This window comes from Rhinatrema bivittatum, chromosome 5 (genome assembly GCF_901001135.1).
Source record: "Rhinatrema bivittatum chromosome 5, aRhiBiv1.1, whole genome shotgun sequence".
Taxonomy (NCBI): Eukaryota; Metazoa; Chordata; class Amphibia; order Gymnophiona; family Rhinatrematidae; genus Rhinatrema; species Rhinatrema bivittatum.
Window position 1 is genome coordinate 98,017,137 of NC_042619.1, and position 20,509 is coordinate 98,037,645.

Below are 20,509 nucleotides of genomic sequence, written 5' to 3' on the forward strand. Positions count from 1 at the left end.
AAATATAGAGAAAAAATAACAGCTGTACTCAAAAAACTGTAACTGAGAACTTGCAAACAGCACTGTGTTCAAAGACACAGCTCGCAATAACTAGAGATACAGAGTGAAAATATTGTGAAGACAGGAAAGCAGGGATGGCCCACAAAGAACCCCCAAAACCAGGGAGGGGTCTGGAATGATCCATGGTACTACAGGAACGAAAATTAGCAGGTAAGGAATAATTTTCTTTTCCCTGTACGTACCAGGATCATTCCAGACTGTGGGATGTACCAAAGCTTCCCCATCATGGGTGGGTCGCGGACAGCCCTGCCCGTATGACCCTGTCTCCAAGCTGACCGTGAGACGGCGCGCGAATGTCTAGACGATAATGTCTTGCGAAAGTGTGGAGAGACTTCCATGTGGCCGCCCTACAGATTTCCTGAGAAGAAACTGCAGAACTTTCCGCCCACGACGTCGCTTGAGCGCAGAGAATGCGCCTTAACAGCTAAAGGTGGAGACTTACCCACTCCGATGTATGCGGCTATAATCGCTCCTTTCAGCCAGCGAGCGATTGATTGTTTGGATGCCATGCAACCCTTCCTGGGTCCCGACCAAAGGACAAACAAATGATCGGAGAGTCGAAATTCATTAGTGACCTCCAAATAATGTATCAAAGAACGTCGGACATCCAACCGACGCAGGTCAGAAGAATCAGAGGATAAAAATGACGAAAGCTCTATCGATTGGTTGAGATGGAAAGTCGAGACCACCTTTGGCAGAAAAGATGGAACTGTCCGCAGGGATACTCCCCCTGGCGTGAAACGAAGGTATGGCTCCCTACATGATAGAGCTTGTAGTTCAGAGATCCGACGTGCTGAGCTGATCGCCACCAGGAAGATGGTCTTAAGGGTGACATCCTTGAGTGTGGCCGAAGTCAGAGGCTCAAAAGGCGGTGCACATAGAGCCCGGAGTACCAAATTGAGATTCCAAGAAGGACAAGGTGGTCTTTTTCAAGTGTTTTACCCCCTTTAGAAAACGTAGGATATCTGGATGTGAGGCCAGGAGCTCCCTGTCATTACTACGTAGGAAGGCTCCCAACGCCGCCACCTGCACACGAAGAGAATTATAGGCAAGGCCCAAATCCAGACCAGCCTGTAGGAAGGAAAGCACAATGTCACACGAGGCCTGCGTTTGGTAGAATCGATTTTGACTCGCACCATTCCTCAAAAACCTTCCATACTCTGACATAAGTAACCGACGTGGATGTCTTCCTAGCTTCAGGAGCGTAGGGAGGGGAGATGACAGATTCTGGATATCCGCGCATTCTCAATTGACTCCTCTCAAAACCAAGCTGCAAGACAGAAGCGATCTGCCTCCTTGAAAAATATTGGTCCTTGGCGAAGAAGACGTGGCAGATGACTGAGCCGAAGAGGGCCCTCCACTGCCAGATTGAGGAGATCTGCAAACCATGGTCGACGAGGCCACTCTGGTGCAACTAGGATCACCGGACCTTGATGAGTCTCTATCCGTCGGATAACCCTTGCCCACTAGAGGCCCACGGAGGAAAGACATACAGGAGACATTGTCGAGGCCAGGGAAGAACCAGCGCGTCGACTCCTCTTCTGCGGCGCGCTCTCGCCTGCGGCTGAAGAACCGGGGCGGCCTTTGCATTTGTCGCGGTTGCCATTAGATCCACATGGGGTCTCCCCCAACGCTGTACTATCCTTCGCATTGCGTCCTCCGAGAGTTCCCACTCTCCGGGATCCAGGTGTCGACTGAGAAAATCTGCCTGAACGTTGTCCACGCCTGCTATGTGCGAAGCCGCTAGCCGCTGTAAGTGTAGCTCCGCCCATGTCATCAAACTCGTCGGTCTCCAACGAGACTAGATGGCTTCTGGTGCCCCCCTGGTGATTGATGTACGCCACTGTGGTTGCATTGTCCGAAAGAATCCGAACCGCTCGACTGCGTACCAGTGGGTAGAACCCCTGCAGCGCTAGACGGACTGCTCTGGTCTCCAGCCGATTGATGGGCCAAGTGGACTGTTCCATCGTCCATCGGCCTTGGAGAGACCTGTCCTGACAGACCGCCCCCCAGCCGGTGAGACTGGCATCTGTGGTGACGACCACCCAATCCGGGTTCTGTAGAGACACTCCCTGAGCTAATTGTGAGGGTCCAGCCACCACTGTAAGCTGAGCAAGACAACATCTGGGATGGGCAGTACTGCTTGAAAATCTCTCGACACTGGTTCCATCGCGAAAGCAGAGACCTCTGGAGAGGCCTGAGATGAGCGAAGGCCCACGGAACCAAACCGATTGTTGAGGCCATGGTTCCCAGTACCTGGAGATAATCCCACGCCGTGGGAGCAACTAGTGCCATGAACCGTGTTACCTGAGCACGCAGAGCCCGAGCTCTGTCTGGGTGCAGAAATACCTTGGCTCGGCTGGTGTCGAAGTGTGCTCCCAGAAAATCCAGCGATTGGGACGGTATCAGTTTGCTCTTTGAGAAATTGACGATCCATCCCAAAGACTGAAGAAGCTGTACTACCCTGTCTACAGCACGGTAACCCTGCGTCCTCGACTTCGCCCGAATGAGCCAGTCATCTAGATAGGGATGTACAAGGATACCCTCCTTGCGGAGCGCCGCCGCCACCACTACCATGATCTTGGTGAAGACACGTGGAGCCGTCGCCAGACCAAAAGGGAGAGCACGAAACTGAAAATGCTGTCCCAAAATCTTGAAGCGTAAGAAGCGCTGATTATGGTGATGGATCGGGATGTGAAGGTATGCCTCTGTAAGGTCCAAAGAGGCCAAGAATTCTCCCGGATGCACGGCTGCTAACACTGAATGGAGTGTTTCCATACGAAAACGAGGAACTCTGAGACACTTGTTGACCGTCTTGAGATCCAGGATAGGTCGAAAAGTGCCCTCTTTCTTGGGAACCACGAAGTAGATTGAATAATGACCTTTTCCCAGTTCGGAGGCCGCTACCGGTACTATCGCCCCCAGCTGTAGCAGACGATCGAGAGTCTGTCGGACTGCTAATTGTTTGAGACGGGAACCGCAAGGAGAAAACAGAAAACGATCTCGGGGTTCGTGTACAAAATCTAATACGTAGCCTTGTCTTAAGATGTCCAGCACCCATTGATCCGACGTAATTTGGGCCCAGTCCTTGTAAAAGAGAGTAAGGCGACCCCCCCAGGTGGGGGATCCCCTCTTGGGTCCTTCTGGCATCATTGTGAAGCCTTCGAGGAAGGACCTGCTCCTTGAGTATCCTTACCGTGGCGGCGCCCCGAAAGGACCGGTTCCAGGTGTGTGATCGTGTAGAAGGAGCCCGAGGTGTCTGCTGTCTAGTAGGACGCGACCTCCGTTGATTCCGGTATCTATTTCTGGAGGAATAAAAAGATCTAGAAGAACGTGGACGATCTTCTGATAGCTTGTGCACCGCCTTCTCATTAAGAGATTTGATGATCTGATCCAAATCTTCCCCAAATAGGCACCTACCCTTGAAAGGAAGGGAACTCAGGCGCGTCTTAGACGAAGCATCTGCCGCCCAGTTGCGTAGCCACAAAAGACGACGAGCGGACACCGCCGCCACCATGGAACGAGCGAGGACCCTTAACAGATCATAAAAAGTATCAGCTCCATAGGCAACCACCGCTTCAAGTCTGTCAGCCTGAATAGTCTCTGCCTGTGGCAAAGATTGGGAAAGTGAGAAGCTGTTTGTACCCAACGCAGAGCTGCTCGCTGTGCTAGGGAACTGCAGATAGCAACCCTCATCCCCAACGCTGAAAACTTCGAAGATACGCTTTGAGGTAAACCTCGAGCTTTGCGATCCTGGACATCCTTCAACGCCGTCCCGCCCGTGACCGGGATGGTAGTATGTTTCGTGACCGCGGATACCGCTGAATCAACAGCAGAACCTTAAGAATCTCCAAGAAATCAGTGGGGAGAGGGTATAACTTTTCCATGGCTCAACCGACTCGAAGATTGGCCTCAGGAGTATCCCACTCCCTTGAAATCAATTGCAAGATGTTGTGATGCGTGGGAAAAAGCTTTCGCTAGAGGTCGTAAGCCCGCTAGAGAGGATCCCCTTTCTTAATCTTCGGATCCTGAGCCACAGGAATCTGGAGGAAGGTCAATGTCCATTTCCTGGAGGATGTGGAGGATGAGATCATCCAATTCCGCTGCTTGAAAAATACGGAGGACCCTCGGGGTCGTCACCTTCTACCTGGGTCACCAGGGAGGGATCATCCGCATCTGGATCTTGCCATGGATCCCCCGACGGTTGTTTGCAGCGGTAAAGGAGCCACGGGGGGGGGGGGGGGGGGGGGGGCTGAGTGGACCCCGCACCCCCTGTGGGCAAAGAAGCCCTCCCTAAGGGAGGGTCTGCCGTCGAAAGCTGTGTCAAGCAAGGCCAGTTTGGGGGGAGGGGGACTCCAAATTCCAAGATTCGGATCCCTGCTCTGTAAAAATGCCTTGTGCATTAAACAATGAATTCTGGCAAAAAAGCGGGAAGTGCTGATGAGGGGCCCCCCGAGACATCGTCCCCCTTGCCTGCCCTGGTCCGTTGCGCTCCGAAACTCCATACTGTTAGAGGAAACCTGGAGAGGAGCGTCGACATCCTCCTCAGAGAGAGCTGCCTCAGAGTCAGCTGAGAAAATGGCCACCGTTCCCGCGCTGAGGGGAAACGGGGCATGCCGCTTCCTGCCAGCGCGGTCCGACTCTCCTCCAAGCTGCCTACCAGGTAAGCCATACTCCCCCTCAGGAAAAGCTGAAGAAAATCCCTCTGAGGTCTGCTGAAGCCCGTGCCGAGCTCCGGAGGCCGTTCGGTGATTTTGCATCGCGGCGGGAGGGAGGGGAGGGGCGGCTGCGGCGCGCGGCAACAACTGAAGCGGCGAATTAATAAAACTCTTCGGCCTCCGGACCCCTCACCGTCCCCAAGAGACCGTCGGGGAAAAACGCCGTCCCGACTGTGAGCAGTTCCGGGGAATGGGTCGTTGCAGAGCTGCAGGGCGGGAACTCCAATCACTCCCTGAAAGGGAGGAGGGGAAAAGGAAAACTCCAGGGCTAGGGGGAGCAGTCGGCACTACAGACTTTCACCCCTCATAAATTCCTGTACCTACCAACGACTGTAAATGAAATAAAAATAACACTTACCACACTCTAGCCAGGCAAGGAAGAGGAAAAAAACAAAGAGATAGGAAGAGAGAAATAAAGTGACAGGCAAAAAACACAGCCTGTCAGCAAGTTCCTGATTGGAAAACAGTGTCTCTCTTTGAACGGAGTGGTCCTGTCAGAACACTACAGAAACTATCCCTTAGAAGAAAACCTTTATCTAATATTATTTAATTGATTCCTCAAAGAGAAAATAAAACTAGAAAAGTGCTGGGGACCACCGTGTCCCCTGCTCAATCTGCTGGAGTTAGAACTATACTGAGGATTGAGGCGAGGGAGGCGTGGCTATATAGGTCCTCCCCTGGGAATTTTGGTTCTAACTCCATCTGCTGGATAGGGAACATAACCCACAGTCTGGAATGATCCTAGTACGTACAGGGAAATATCATTTCCAATCTATGAATGCAGATCGAGGTTTTGTATATTCTACTCCAGATACATACACAATCCCTTTCTGTCAATTGTAGCCCCAGTTCCCTATTCCAACGAGCTATTAGAGTTGCATTGGTATCCGACCCTTCAACGGTTAACATAATTGCTTGATACAAATGAAAGATAGAATAATGGCTCAGTTATCTAAAATCTATAAACACTCTCTAGAACGCTCATCCAGATAAAACTCATCCCATAGATCCTCAAAGGAAATCCAACCATCTGCGTCCCATAGTTGCCCCAGATGATGTAAACCTTCCCTTCTCCAGCTGACCAAATCCAGGCGAAAAGGTAGCTATAGACAAGGACAGGTTGTCCTTTAACACTAACAGTGGGGCATGATGGCCTATGTTTAGCCTTAGGGCTTTGCATAGTCCTCTCCACACCCTCATAGTATGTGCAATAATGGGACATTCTTGGGTAACCTTGCGAGCCTGTGGAGACATTAGGGGCAGCAAAGGCAAAATAGGCAGGTCCAATGCCCCAGCTCTACCCTCCTCAAGGGACGTCCAGTGCGGAGTAAAATCTCTGCTAAGCCAAACCTTCAGGCACAGCAGCTGAGAAGTCCAGTAATATCCTAACAAATTGGGCAAGGACATCCCCCCCCCCCCCTTTGGTGTGCTATAAAATGCTTAATTTCACTCAGGGAGTCCTTTTCTGCCAGCTGAACCTTGATAAATGCCCATTAAGATATTGAAGAACATTTTAGGTAAATCATTGGGTAGGTGCTGAAACAAAAATATCAACCTAGGCAGTATATTTATCTTCAATATCCCTATATGCCCTGTCCAGGTAACCAGGAGACCAGTACATTTGTTCAGCTTCTCAATTATTTTAGGGTATACCTATTAAATTTTTGATGCTATTATTTTTGGCATTGTAGCTTGGATTATCCTTTTTAAATTACAGTAAAGACTATTTTATTTGAACATCATTCTTGGACTCCTGAGAGTGGTTTTCCTGACCTTCTTGCCTTTGTTGTTGAATTTGCCTTCATTGCTCCTTCTCTGAACTGTTTGGCACCTGTTGGAGGTCCTCTACCTTTAGTGACGTTGAAAGTAAAGAGTGGATAGACACACCAAGGGCTCCAGAAGATTATTCTTCTTCCCCGTGCAGGCTGAACCCAGAGGCATACCACCCCAAAGTGACACATAACGCACCCAACTTGGGGACCAGTTACATATATAATTTAAATATTGCTTAAAAACTTGAAAGATTTTCAATAAAAAAATGACTTTTCTACATAGTCACAGATGTAAATCTTTATGCAAAATGTATATTTGCTTGATTAAAAAAAAAAAAAATTCTTATGGCCGCATAATTTAGATGCCCATTGCAAAGGGTGCTTAATATAAGACTTCAGCAACCTCCACAAAATAACAAAAAAATTGGTTAGAAGAAGTGGGATAAAAACAGACACTCGTATTGAGCACCCATTGCAATTCAGCACTATAGACACATAATTCTTCCCTAACATGCCCTTTTTTACTCAACCCCTCATTTAAATACTGCATCAAGTACACAGAGGATGTGGCTGCGTGCGCATTATGAAAAAGGGCACTCAATACAAGCACCCATTTTCAGCACGTATCTTCTTGCATCAGCCCCATTGAGGGGAACGAAGTGGCTGGTGTCTGTCGTCTGCAGTGTGTTGGGGGGGGGGGAGAGAGGAGGTCAGAAGATGAAGATGGAGATAAGGTGGAGTCTAGTGCCTGCACGGGGGGGGGGGGGGGGGGGGGAGAAGAGAGAGGGGAAGGCCATCAGCAGTTCATGAAGACGGGGACCAGGGGAAGGAAAACCCAGAGCATCAAGAAGAATAAAATGAGGAATCTATGAAAGGGGAGAAATAGGCTGCTCGAGTACAAGCAGAGTAAGAGGAGAGAGATAAAGTGAAATGAAAAGGAAAAGAAAAGGAATAAAAGTTATAGTCTAACTAATGCACAAGTTAGAAAACAAAATATTTGAAGTTTTTTTTTATAAACTTGACTTTTGGTACACTCTACATATAAAAAGTAAATTGTATTAAACTATTTGTTTCTGACTTCATTCCCATTCAGTTGTCACTCCTAGAATCATCCCCTCAACCTATCACTTTTCACTGTAACAAATCAATGCCTTCAAACATGCCGTGATCACACCAAGCTTGACAAAATCCACACTGCAAACTTTATATTGGTCAACACAATGTCACAGACTAATTAATTTAAAATACAATGCAGAAAAGTTATTACTCAATGCAGAATTTTGAATATTTTTGTGCAGAATTCCCCCAGGAGTAAATTCATGGTTCTCCTACTCATTTAAAAATGCCTTATTTTTCAGGTCCTCCTTATCTTTCTGTATACCCCATCCTCATTCATCAGGCAAGTTGCTCTTATCTGTGGGCCCTTCTCCTCCATTGTTATATTAAGACTTTGCTACATTGTATAGCTAATGTGTGTCATGCTCCCTCTCTGGCCATATTCAAATCTTGTCTAAAAGCCCACTTATTTAAGGCCACTTTTAAATCTTGAACCTGAATCTTCTCATTTACATTTTACATTTATTAAAATGTGTTAATCGCTTAACACAAATGGTGTAAGCAATGTACATAAAGACATTCAAAGCCAAAATGTTACATAAAACAAAAACAAGTTATAACATAAAATCAGTATTGAACAAGATCTTTGATCTCAATAATTCCTGTAGGACAATGTTATTTCACAAACAAAAACTGTTAATCACTTGAGTTCATGAGTGCCGGAAAGACGAACTCTAGTTTGTTACAGCACGCACTGGACTTAAAAGGTAAGCCTTCCTAAAAAGAAATGTCCTTAATCATAGGCTTGTTGATTTTAACCATGTTTACTGTGATACATTTCATTTCCATTTATAAACTGGTTATATAGATTATATTAATCTAAAACACTGTACATGTATTTTAACTATGCATAAAAACAGACTCAACACTACTACACACACTAATATTTAATTAAAAACAGAAGACACAAGACACCTTATACAAAGGATAAAAGATAGGCCAGCTTCAAACCCTGAAGGATGTGGCCATCCCATCAACAAACCAAGGGGCAGTCTTTTACCCTTAGCCATCCTCCTCTATCCTGCATCCCAGGGCTATCCTTGGGGGGTGAGGGTCAACTGGGAACAAATAAGGGCAGCTGCATTGCCCTTTGGTGGCCCAACACAGTAGCCCCATACTCAACATTATAATTTCCTGTCAATTTGGGGGGGGGGGAGAGCCATGCACATCAGTATTCCAGGGCCCCTGTACTTGATTCTATTCACCCCTGACCACGCACGTTTTATAGTCAATCCTGCTGCTCTCACAACACCCTCATCCTAATCTGTCATAATCCCTCAACCCATTTCCGCAATCCTATCCCATCCCAATCTTACCCTTCATTCAACCTACCGAAAGACCTAACCCGCATTCTGCCCTCCAATATCTTCCAATCTAATCTTAACCTTATCCAATTAGATTAACTATCACCACGGCCAAATTCAAGGTCAGATTTTCTCTTATTTATTTTGCCCATTTCCCGACTAGGCAGTACACGTCACGGAGCAGGAACGGCGCTGCGTACGTCTAGCGGTATTACAGAAATGGCAGCGCGTAGTAACGTCGATATGTAAATTTATACACATATGATAGTTAAAAAAAACAACCACCCCAAACTGCTTCCCATCACCCTACAACTCCTAGCTATCACAGGGAAGGCGGGGACCGAGACACCCACGCACGAGCGCGGCACCCTCACTGGTACACGAAGTCTTCGAGAGACTGTGTCCAGCAGGCAGCGCGCATGTGCCTTCCTCATTCAGATATACATTTTTCCACACACGTTCTCCCAGTTCCCCTCCAAGGACACTTGAAAAGGCATTCTCCAGGTTATCGCAAATAAACCCTCAGCAACCACAAAAACGCGCAATACCAAAAAAAAAAATCCGCTGGCATGTCTGACGCCACCGCGTAACCCACACGTATTCCAACACAACCCCGCCCTCCCCTCGTCTTGTTTTGACCTCCGTACCGTCTCGCCAGCCTCCCCACCTCCTCCTTCCAGCGCCATTTCTTCTGACAGACGAAATCCCGCCTCCCCTGCTGCACGTCACTCCCAGAGGTTCTTGTTTATACTTTGCGTCTATTGGTGCGTTACACACTAGTGACTCATCTAACGTTGGAGCGGGGTTTGGGTAACATGGTGTCCAATTTCGACGGCTCTTCACTTGCTCCATTACGGTTTGCTTCCCGCATGAGTTTTTTTTTTTTTTAATTGCACAATTGCGGTCATTAGAATATACAATACAATAAACGACAGCGATTCCTGTCCGTCTTCGGTGTTTACATGTCCGGAAGTGATGTCACGGGCGACAGAGCACGATTGCAGGGTCCTTTGAAAGCGCCGGAAGTGGCTGCTAGTGTCTAACGTCTGATGGACGGCACTAAGAACCGCGTGCTTCAGATCTCCTGTTAGTGGTGGGTTATGATGCAGGCGATGGGGAAGGGAGGGGGGCGCTGCTGGGATGTGATATTCTATCGTAAACCTGTAGGGGTGTGGTGTCGCGGTTGTCAGAGGGATTGGCCCTGTCGTATGGAGGAGTGGGGTGGCGGCTAATGGTCCTCACAGGGTAGTACCCATGGGGGAGGGTGGAAGAGGGAGGTGCCACGGCCCCTACTATTGGGGGGTATAGTAGAGGGGTATCGTGATGATAGCCAACAGGATGGGGATAGGTTGATCATTATTTATATTGATTCCTTCATAAAGATGTGCTCGAGAGAGTTACAGTAGTCAGTGTTAAAATAAAACTGTTTAAAATCGCTCTATACAAGCATTTGCTACATCTTATGGTGTCTACTCACTTTGTAATTAGGAAGTCTAGGGTTTGGGAGAAGGAGTAGCTACAGAAACTGGGAGCGTGTGCTTATTGTGTCCTTATACTGCTGCATTGCTGTCGATGCCACTAACCTGATTGCCAGGGAGGAGGAGAAACAGAAGGTGGTCAATCTTTTAAACTTGATGGTTGGTATAATTTTTACTAAGAGAATGTCCTGTTGGCCATTCTACTGAATTTCTGTGCTTTGTTTCTTATCCCACCTGTTTTCTCCTCGTGTAGTGACTTCAGTAGCAGAGGGAAGTAGGAATTAACTGGAATAGATATTGCACTTCACTGGCACCAAGAAGAGAAGTAGCCTAGTAGTTAGAGCAGCAGGCTGAGAATCAGGGTTAGCATCCTCTTTCTCCCACTGTTGTTTTTTTTTTTTTACCCTTGGGCAAATAACTTCACCCTCATTGCCTGAGGTATAAACTTAGATCATAAATCTTGCCAACTGTATCTGAATTTGTAACTCACCTTGACCTTGGATTTGCAAAAGCAAGTAATCCAGATCCAAATTTAAAAAAATCTAGTTTGTTGGGCAAGGTTAGGGATGGTTCTTAATAGCTCTCTCTTGTGTATGATATTCTTCATTTTAGGAGAGCTGTTGATATTGGCTTCATAGTTGGGGATAAAAATTCTCATCTTGTCTTTAAGTTTCAAAGTTGGATCCTGAATATTTTCTGCTCTAATGAAAGTAGTCACTACTTCAGTACAGTTAGGCAGAAATTTATGAGCAAGTTTCTAAGTGTATTTTATCCTTAGTATTTAGATTAAGTTCATTTTCTAAGTACCCTCATTGTGGAAGAATGGATATGTTTCATTTGATAAAGGCGGTGTTCCTTATTATCTTTTTGTATCAGAAAATTGAGTATTCATTTGATTTTTTAAGAACTGGTGAACTTGGATTAGATTTTTTACTTGCTCAAGGTGAGTTATAGGCCAGGTTATTAGGTCCTGCTCCAGAGAGTTCAAAATTTAAGGGGATCATTCACTAAGCCATGAAAGTTTTCCCCAAGCGAAAAATACTGTGGTAGTCACAAAACTATTGTAATTGACCCCGTCAATTTGACTCCCATGATATTTTTCCCCATGAGGAAAAATGTCATGATGGTAAATGTCCTAAAAAACCCCCAAAAACTCTTGCAATGGTTGCCCTAGAATGTGAGTAATGGGGACTGATGACCTCGAGTAAGCCTGCCCCCTCAAAAGTATTGAAAAACCGAAGGGGTCTCCAATCCTAACTCCACCCCCCACCCCACCTTCAATATAATACAGAGGTCAGGGTACCTGCCTTCCATGACTCAGCCCATTACAATGTCAGCTTTGGTGATCCAGTGGGGGCTAGGAGCATCTTGTAGGCTCCGGTACTGTATAAATTAAAGGCTGGGCAGCACCAGTTTGTAAAATGTTTGCTTCCACCCCTGGAGCCTAGGCAGTGCTCCGGGCCCCCACTGGACTTCTAGGGCTTGCATTATGAATAAGGAGAGGTCCGTAAGGTAGTCTAGATTGGGGGGCTGGATTTTTGTATTGAAGTTGGGGAGGCAGGGCTGGGATCGGCCTTAAAAATACTTTAATTTTTACTTTGTATACAGCTGCCTCCAGGGGGAGGGGGGTTGCAGGGGGAGTCTGGAGAACCCCTGGATTTTAGCAACTTTTGGGGATGTGTGCTTACTTGGGGCCCATCAGCCCTTTAAGCAATGACCTTAGGAGCATTTGAACATGCATTGGTGTCCTGATGCTCCAGGAAAGGGGGGGGGGGGAGGGGAAGCTAGTTACAACTCTTGAGTTGTAGCTAATTTCAGGTCAAATACCATGACTTGTGAATTTTTAAGCAAGCTGTGCTATTTTATTTTTCATTGTTTAAGGAAATAATGAGCTGATTAGCATGCAAACAACTAATAGATGTGATGCCAGGATGTATTTCAGACATCTCATGATATCCTCACATTAAGCCATTTACTGCATAGTAAATACCCTAAAAAGGCTATGTGAATGAGCTGCTAAGTTGGTACCTGAGGCAGTGGAGGATTATGTGAATTACCCAAGGTGACAAGGGTTATCAGTGATAGAAGTGGGATTTGAACCCTGGCTTTCTTTGTTCACAGCTCTAACCACTAAGTCACTTCTCTACTTAAAAATGTTCTGTTATATTTAAAAATGGTCTGACTTTTGAATTGATAGATGTGGTGGAGGGACACACAGTAACAAAATTTAGGTAAGCGGGGTAAGCACAAGGAGGGGGAGAAGTGAAGGGAAAACCTGAGGTCACCTGGGATCTTTGGATTTGCTACAGGGAATAGTTTGGGCCCCACTGTCCTCATCTGTTGTCATTTTCTGTATTTGTATGAATTGCTAGGATCAAGGTCTAGGTATTTTTGAATCAGGAATATTTTGATTGTGAGTACAGACTTTTCCTTCTTCTAAGGATAGGTTTATGATCTTAGCTAATGTTGAGGAGACTGTGTTGGCTGCTTTTTTTATGACAAATGTTGGTATGGCATCGATTTTGTGTGGAGCTGGGTTTAGTGTTTTTAGTATGGATTCTACTTCTAGCTCTGATATCTCAATAAATGAAGACCATTGATTAACGTCTCTTTTTTGCATTTTAATTTCTTGTTTGGTGGTGTTTGGAAGTTTAGATCTTAAGTTTGCAATTTTGTCAGTGAAGAATGTAATGAAATAGCTAAATTCTTCAGTGACAAAATTACAAACTTAAGATCCAAATTTCCAAACAAGAAATTAAAATGCAAAAAAGAGACGTTAATCAATGGTCTTCACTTATTGAAATATCAGAGCTAGAAGTAGGATCCATACTAAAAAACCTAAACCCTGCTCCACACAAAATCTATGCAATACCAACATTTGACATAAATAAAAGCAGCCAACACAGTCTCCCCAACATTAGCTAAGATCATAAACCTATCCTTAGAAGAAGGAACAATACCAGATATACTAAAAGGGGCAATTATAAAACCAATCATAAAGAAAAAAAAATCAGCGACCCTCTGATCCTGAACAACTACCACCCAGTCTCAAATCTTCCCTTAATAGCCAAATTTATAGAAAAACCTGTACAGAAACAACTAGCTGAACACCTAGACAATAATAACATCCTGTATCCATCACAACATGGATTTCGCAAACACTACAGCACCGAGACACTACTCCTCTCACTAACAGATAACATTCTAAGAGGTTTTGATAGCGGAAAACATTACATTCTAATAATGCTAGACTTAGCAGCAGCCTTTGACACAGTTAACCATAAAATACTACTAAAAAGACTAGAAGAAATTGGATTACACAACAAAACAATAAACCGATTCAGTTCATATCTAAGCAATAGGTTCTTTCAAGTTCAGATCAACAACACACTATCAGATAAATTCAATCTTGAAACAGGAGTACCGCAGGGATCAGCCTTGTCCACAACCCTCTTTAACATATACATGCTGCCATTATGCCATCTACTAGCAGGACTAGGAATCATTCATTACATTTATGCAGACGATATTCAGCTAATTCTACCAATTGTTGACACAATAGAGAAAACATTAAACCTAGCTAACATGTACCTAGACATTATAAAACAACTGTTAAACCGAATGGAACTTGTGATTAACATTGGAAAAAACGGAATTTCTACACTTAGAAAGAAAAAATATCGAAATCATTCAAACTTCAATAATACTCAAAAGCAACCAGAAAATAGAACTAGCTGAAAAAGTACAGAACATTGGAATAATAATGGACCCTGAAATCAATCTAAAACAGCATATATCGCTAAAAGTAAAAGAAGGCTATGCGAAACTCATGATCCTCAGAAAACTAAAACCACTACTAACACCTGCAGATTTCAGAACAGCGCTTCAGGCATTAGTTTTCTCCAGCACCGACTACTGTAATGCACTTTTACTAGGACTCCCAAATACAACATTAAGACCACTTCAAATACTACAAAACATAGCAGCTAGAATACTAACTGGAAAAAGGAGGGACCATATAACTGAAACTCTAGCAGAATTACACTGGCTACCCATAGAACAAAGAATAAAATACAAAGCCCTATGTACCATACATAAACTAATACATGATGTAAAAGCAGACTGGCTAAACACAGCACTACGAATACATGTCCCACACAGAAACCTTTGTTCAGCAAACAAAGCACTCTTAACCATTCCCTCAGTCAAGACAGTAAGGCTAACCCAGGTAAGAGAAAGGGCCTTATCTTTAGCAGGCCACACACTGTGGAACACAATGTCTCTAGAGATCAGATTACAAAGAGACCTCAAAACCTTTAAGAAAAGTTTAAAGACATGGCTTTTTAAACAAGCCTTTTATAAAGAGACCGGAGAATAGAAAATATACAGGAATAGGCAGAAGAGCACAGCACACAGCACTGTTCTCAAAATGTGCATTATAATATTTTAACAAGTTTATTACACAATTAACATAATAGTAAAACACAGAGAATGTGATTTTTACCTGTGAGTAGTACCTTACAGATACACTTGGTCAGGACCTACATCACTAAACAGTTGAGAGTCTTTTTATGATTTAATGTAAGTGAACCTTTTTGGCACCCGTTACAATGTACTATAGTACACTTTCTCCTATCTTATTTTATGTGCCTACATGTAAACCATTGCGATGGTATATAACTTAGCGACGGTATAGAAAAGACTTTAAAATAAATATATCATACTGAATAAATTGTAAAACAACCAACATAAGGCTTGATATTGAAACAGTAGATGGCCAGATAAGACCTACTTATCCAGTTATCTAGCGGTTGCTGAATATCCAGCTACGTTCAGCGGCTGCTAGATAGCCAGGTAAGTTAGCTGGAGAAAAGTGGGCGGGCAATGGGTGGATCAGGGTGGTGCTACTTAGCCAGATAAGATATCCGGCTAAGTAGTGATGTTGATATTTAGCTGGATAAGTTTATCCCTAAGTCTAGACCTGCTATTGAGCAAGTCTAGGCTTAGCTGGATAACACTTATTGCAATCCCTAGTACACTTTTATGTGTAAATCCACAAAAAATAACAGATCACAGTGCTACTGTATTTGTGGTCCAAAAATCAAGCCATGTCTAATTTTATAAATATATTATATCATTTCTGTTTTATACTGTGCCATTACAGTGAGTACAAAATGGTTTTTGCCATAATATTGTATCTCAAACAAGCACATTTTGCTTTGGTTGACAGAAATGCCACATTCTTAATATTTAGTTTAGAATTTTTGGGGCTAAGTCTTTCAATATTTATATTTTAAAGTGAAATATTTTTAAAGTCCTTCATTCCTATTTATACTTAAACAAGGTACACATGCTGCATGTTCATCCTATTATATGATCTTGTTCTTTTGGTTCTGTTTTATAAAACAAAAAAAAGCAAAGTCCATGTTCATTTACATTTATTAGAATTTATTAGTCGCCTAACACAATTAAGATAAAACATCCATAAGATATGTTACAAAAATGTAACCAGTACCATAAACATCTGTTAAACACCTCAAACAGGTCAAATACAAAAGGAAGACATAGATACTGAGTAGACCTACAACTATTCCTTGTTCATTAGGGGAGAAAACAGTCACAGGCTAGAAAAGTTAGCTGGATAACTTAGGAGGTATATTCTATCAAGAAACCACATGATTGAATATAGCCAGCTATCTTAAAGTTAACTGGCTAACTATAGCCGTCTAACTTTAGGACAGTTCTTTGCTCTGAGCAGACTTAGCCAGCTAAGTCATCCACCTAACTCTGAATATCGGAGTTAGCTGGCTAACTTAACCAGCTAACTCAACTCATTCCAATTATGCCCCTGGAATGCCCCTAATGTAGCTGACTAAATTCTAGTGGTTATCCTAATAGCAAGCTAGAATCTAGCCGGATAAGTGCTCAAATATTCATTTAGCTGGCTAACTTCTCAGTCATCCGGCTCAATGCTTTTGAATATGGACTTCAACATGTCTTTATCTTGCTATTTTGCTTTTCAAGGAATGCTAGCAGAGTCAGATGTCAGAAGAGATCATGGTAAACATTTTTCCATTCCTGAAACACACATGGTATAATAGTTGTCTATGCCATTTACAGCCTTACAATATGGCTTTCATGTAGTGATTATATTCAGACAGAGCAATTATATTTGTCTGCAGTTTAAACTGAGAGACAAGGTAATGGGGAGGACAATAATCAAAGCCAATTTGAATAATACCCATCCTCAAATGGTAAAACAATGCATTTTCCAACAAAACATCTATTTATCCGTATTGTTTAGAAGAGTTCCTGAGGAAAAGTTTAGATTGGGGAAAGGAAACATGCATAGTTGTTGATTTTCAAAATTCTGTGTGATTTTTGTTTCCCCAGGAAAAAATACCTGCAGAAAAAGCACAGATTTCTTTTGGGTACTTTTTTCTTAGGTATTATAGCTAAATTATTCCTATAGATTTTCTCTGATTATTAGTGTAAACATCCATAGGCAAAAACTACTGATGGGGTTTGCATCAACGTGGGCAGTTTAATTATTTTCCCCATAGTCACTTGCCCCAAGGCAAGAGTGAGTCAGGGTTTCTTATTCACATTTTTCTCCTGAAGCACATTTCAGGAGAAATTTGGAGAATAAGGATCTCTGACTTCTGCAATGCTTATTCTACTCCTTTTGCCTGTGCTTAAAGGTTAAATAAATGAGATGGATCTCCTTGCCTTGAAGAAAAGAAAATGGACGGTGATGGGTTTCAGAATGCAAAACAGAATATTCTCTCATGCACTGGGCTTCTGGAAGGTTTTGGATATGGGAAAAGAGGAAAAGTCAAAGTATCTTTTGTTTTTCTATACACTGCTGCTCTTTTATCTTTACTTTTTTTGTTCTCATTTTCTTGAGGGTTCTTGGCTCTGATCCACACGGGCCACAAACAGGTTTGGTTTTGAGTTAAGCAAAATTTGGAAATTAATGGCTTAGGTGAAATATACTCAGATATAAATGCGTCCTGTTTGCGGCCTTCAATGAGCGGCATGCCCTGATCTGACTAGCAAGTTGTGCAAAGCTGCCTGTTTTCTCTCGCATTGGGAAAGTACTTCAGTGGCAGCTTGGACTTGGAGTCTGCTTGCAGGTCATTGAGAGCCACTCTGGCTAGCCTATAGGTGTCATCTAAAGACTTTCTTCCAAAATTTAGTAACTTGGGAAGATAAAATATAGAATAATTTTATGGCGCCCAGTAAAATGTGACTTTTATATAACTGTTTTGTTCCCTGTTTGTTTATTTATTTATTTTTTGCAGGATTCTTTGGAAACTCGTTAATGGTGTTGATATGTTAGACGTGACATGACTCAGGTTAGCCAATGGCTCAGAAAGATGGCCTCACCGAAGACTGGAACTGAGTTGTCAGTGTTTGGACAAGGTCCTGGTATAGGGATATCTACACTCCACATGGTGGGGTACTTGGGAAAAGTCAGTGAAACTTTTTTCTACAAGTGTGCAAAGGAACTTTTTTCTGTTATGCATTTTTTTTTTCTCTGCTACTTTTTTTTTGTAGAGATTCCAATTTGGTGTATACTTTTAATAATTTGGTTGTATGTACCACGGAAATCTTATGAAAAAGGCGAAAAATTGTTCTGGATTTAAACTGATCTTGAATCTTACTGCATTTTGCTGTTGAAGTGAGTTGTTGGCTTGTGATGGTTAGGGTTTGTCATCATTGGCACCTGTTGACTAATTGCAAACAAAATGAACAACCTTTTTCTCTAAAAATGAGAAAAGCAGCCATCCCACTTAAAGTGGAAAAGAGGCAATTTGAATTGTAACATTCAGAAACAGTTAACTTGAATATGCCAAAAAAACAAAAACAAATTAGGATTCTTTAAACGAACAAACAAGGAATCCTAGACCAGTGCCGTCTTTCACCTTCTCGCTTTCCCTGCTGTTTTGATATGCTGACACTCTGCAGCAGGTTTCTCTGCTGGGAGAGGAGGGAGTGGTGTCAGAATGGCTTTCACATGCCAGGATCCAGCTCACTGCCAACAGATCGGGGTGCCTTTCTCCAACCCAGGGGGTTCTCTCTGTGGCTGTTCATGTTTTGTTGAATTGTGTAATGCTGATTCTTCTTGCCGCACACACTTAGCAACTGAGCTTTGGTCTGCAGAGCAAGATCTTTTTGGTTAAATAGTGAAACTGTTGCTGCATTTTTCTTCCTTTAAAAAAAAAAAAGAAAAAGAAAAAATCCTTTCTGTGAGTATTGTTCTGATACTCTTGATAGTAAAGGATGTGATGTAATATGAAAAAGTGCAGTTTTTACTTTTATGTTTCCATGTAACACATTTCTTTTAAGAGCCTGAACGTCCTAGTGAAAGTGATGTAGAGTTTGTATTTTTTAGGGTTACAATATCTGTAGAACAGGTTCAGAAGAGTACTGCCCAGCTTGCAGACTAAAGGGACAGAAGCAGGCTTTACGGACATACCGCATCAGTTTCAGCGAATCCATTTGTCTATGTGAAAACCCACAGGTACACTCTGATGCTGCTCGTGCATATTTTGTATTTGCTTGCTAAGGGAGAAAAATGATTTGATTTCTATGCCTTTAGTTTTTTCAAAATCTCTGAGTTTAAAGCACAAGTAATCAGAGCTTTTTCAGACTTTATTTTAGCCTTCTTTTAAATCTATTTCCCTGTACGTACCCAGATCAGTCCAGACTCCTGGGTTTTGTGCCCCCCCCCCCTCCCCCGAGCAGATGGAGACAGAGAAGTTTTCAAAACAAAACTCCACCTTATATAGGATGGTGCCACCTACAGTCCGGCAGTATTTCTCTGTCTCCAGCAGATGGAGGTGCAAGGCCTACAGTCTGTGCTGGTTGCTCATTGGAGTTAGAGTATTGAGTTCTGAGAGTTTTTGGTCTGTAAAACTTTTTTCTTTGATTTAAAAAAAAAAAAAAAAAAAAGCAGTTTCTGTCCTGAGCCTCCCAGGGGGTTTGTAAGGTCCTGAGGGGACCATCCCCCGCTGATTGTTGAGGCAGCTGTATTACAGAGTCGAGGGCCTTCTTGCTCCAAGCTAGCAGCTCTGGGTGCAACACTCGGGATCCCGGTTCACTCCACCCTGCCGGATCAGGACCGTGGACCACTGCTGGGCAAGTCTTTAAAAAAAATTTTTTTTTTAATTTTCTGTCAGGGTCACTGGTGCTGCGGCTCTCTCTTCCCTCTCTGACTCGGCGCTTGGGCGGACCGCGATTATTTTTCTGTTTTTTACAGAATTGCATTTTAGCTTTCTCAGGCCCGCTGCCCGATGCCGTGCTTGTCTGCGTGCCGCGCATGTGGCTCGGCCCATGCGCGTCTTTCTCAGGAGGGGCTATGCTCGGCGTGTCTTCCCGGGGGGGGGGATCCTCCAGGGCCGCGAAAATGGTTAAAGGCAAGGCTGCCCGAGCTCCTTCAGTGTTAGCTGCACCAACATCAGCTGAGGCAGATCTGTTCTGGCTGAGCATGGGAACGGAGACCATTTTGGAGTCTTTTAGATCAGCAACTCTTGCAGCTATGGGGGAGGGGATTCTCCCGCCTCTCTCCTCAGCCAGAATTTCCTGGAGGGAGCGAACCTTTACAGCCTTTCTCTCCTGCAACGGAGGATAGCCCCGAGGGGGCTTCTGACTCCTTCTCTTCCTTCTTCTTCTCGGAGTTTATTTTATTTCTCCATAAGGCTTTTGAAGCCAGGAAGGAAGGGAAGCTGCAGGCTGGGGGTAAAACTTCCTCCAGTGGTCTTAAGTCTCTTTCTCGAAAGCGGTCTAAGACTAAAGGAGTCTGTGGGTCCTCCAAAGCTAAGCGCCCTTTGCGTACAGGGGCTCATCAGACCGATACTGATTCCACGGGTCAGGATACGGACCCAGGAGACCAGGACCCGCAGGGCAAGCCTCCGATGGGGGTGGATACAGACCTTGATCAACATCCACAGGATCCAGCACGAGGCTCTCACATTGTGGAAGGAGATGACCCTAAGGTGGTCCGTCTGTTTAGGATGGAGGAGTTGGCTTATCCCTGCCATACTCTGAGAGCTAGG

The 20,509-nt window shown here is 44.0% G+C and overlaps 1 protein-coding gene across 9 annotated transcripts in view; it reads left to right on the forward strand.

The window, feature by feature from the left end:
* The first annotated feature begins 9,926 nt into the window (after window positions 1-9,926).
* USPL1 (ubiquitin specific peptidase like 1) overlaps window positions 9,927-20,509 on the forward strand; it is a 96,957-nt gene continuing 86,374 nt past the window's right edge. Inside the window, exons 1-4 of one of the 9 annotated variants that reach the window (XM_029602631.1) lie at window positions 9,929-10,063; window positions 10,459-10,607; window positions 17,753-17,923; window positions 18,847-18,975. In XM_029602631.1, coding sequence (XP_029458491.1) covers window positions 17,798-17,923; window positions 18,847-18,975 — 255 coding nt within the window. In that variant the 5' untranslated portion in view covers window positions 9,929-10,063; window positions 10,459-10,607; window positions 17,753-17,797. Of the gene's footprint in view, window positions 10,064-10,257; window positions 10,608-17,752; window positions 17,924-18,846; window positions 18,976-20,509 lie in introns of those variants that run through there. The other 8 variants (XM_029602636.1, XM_029602634.1, XM_029602632.1 and 5 more) reach the window with 8 other exon arrangements.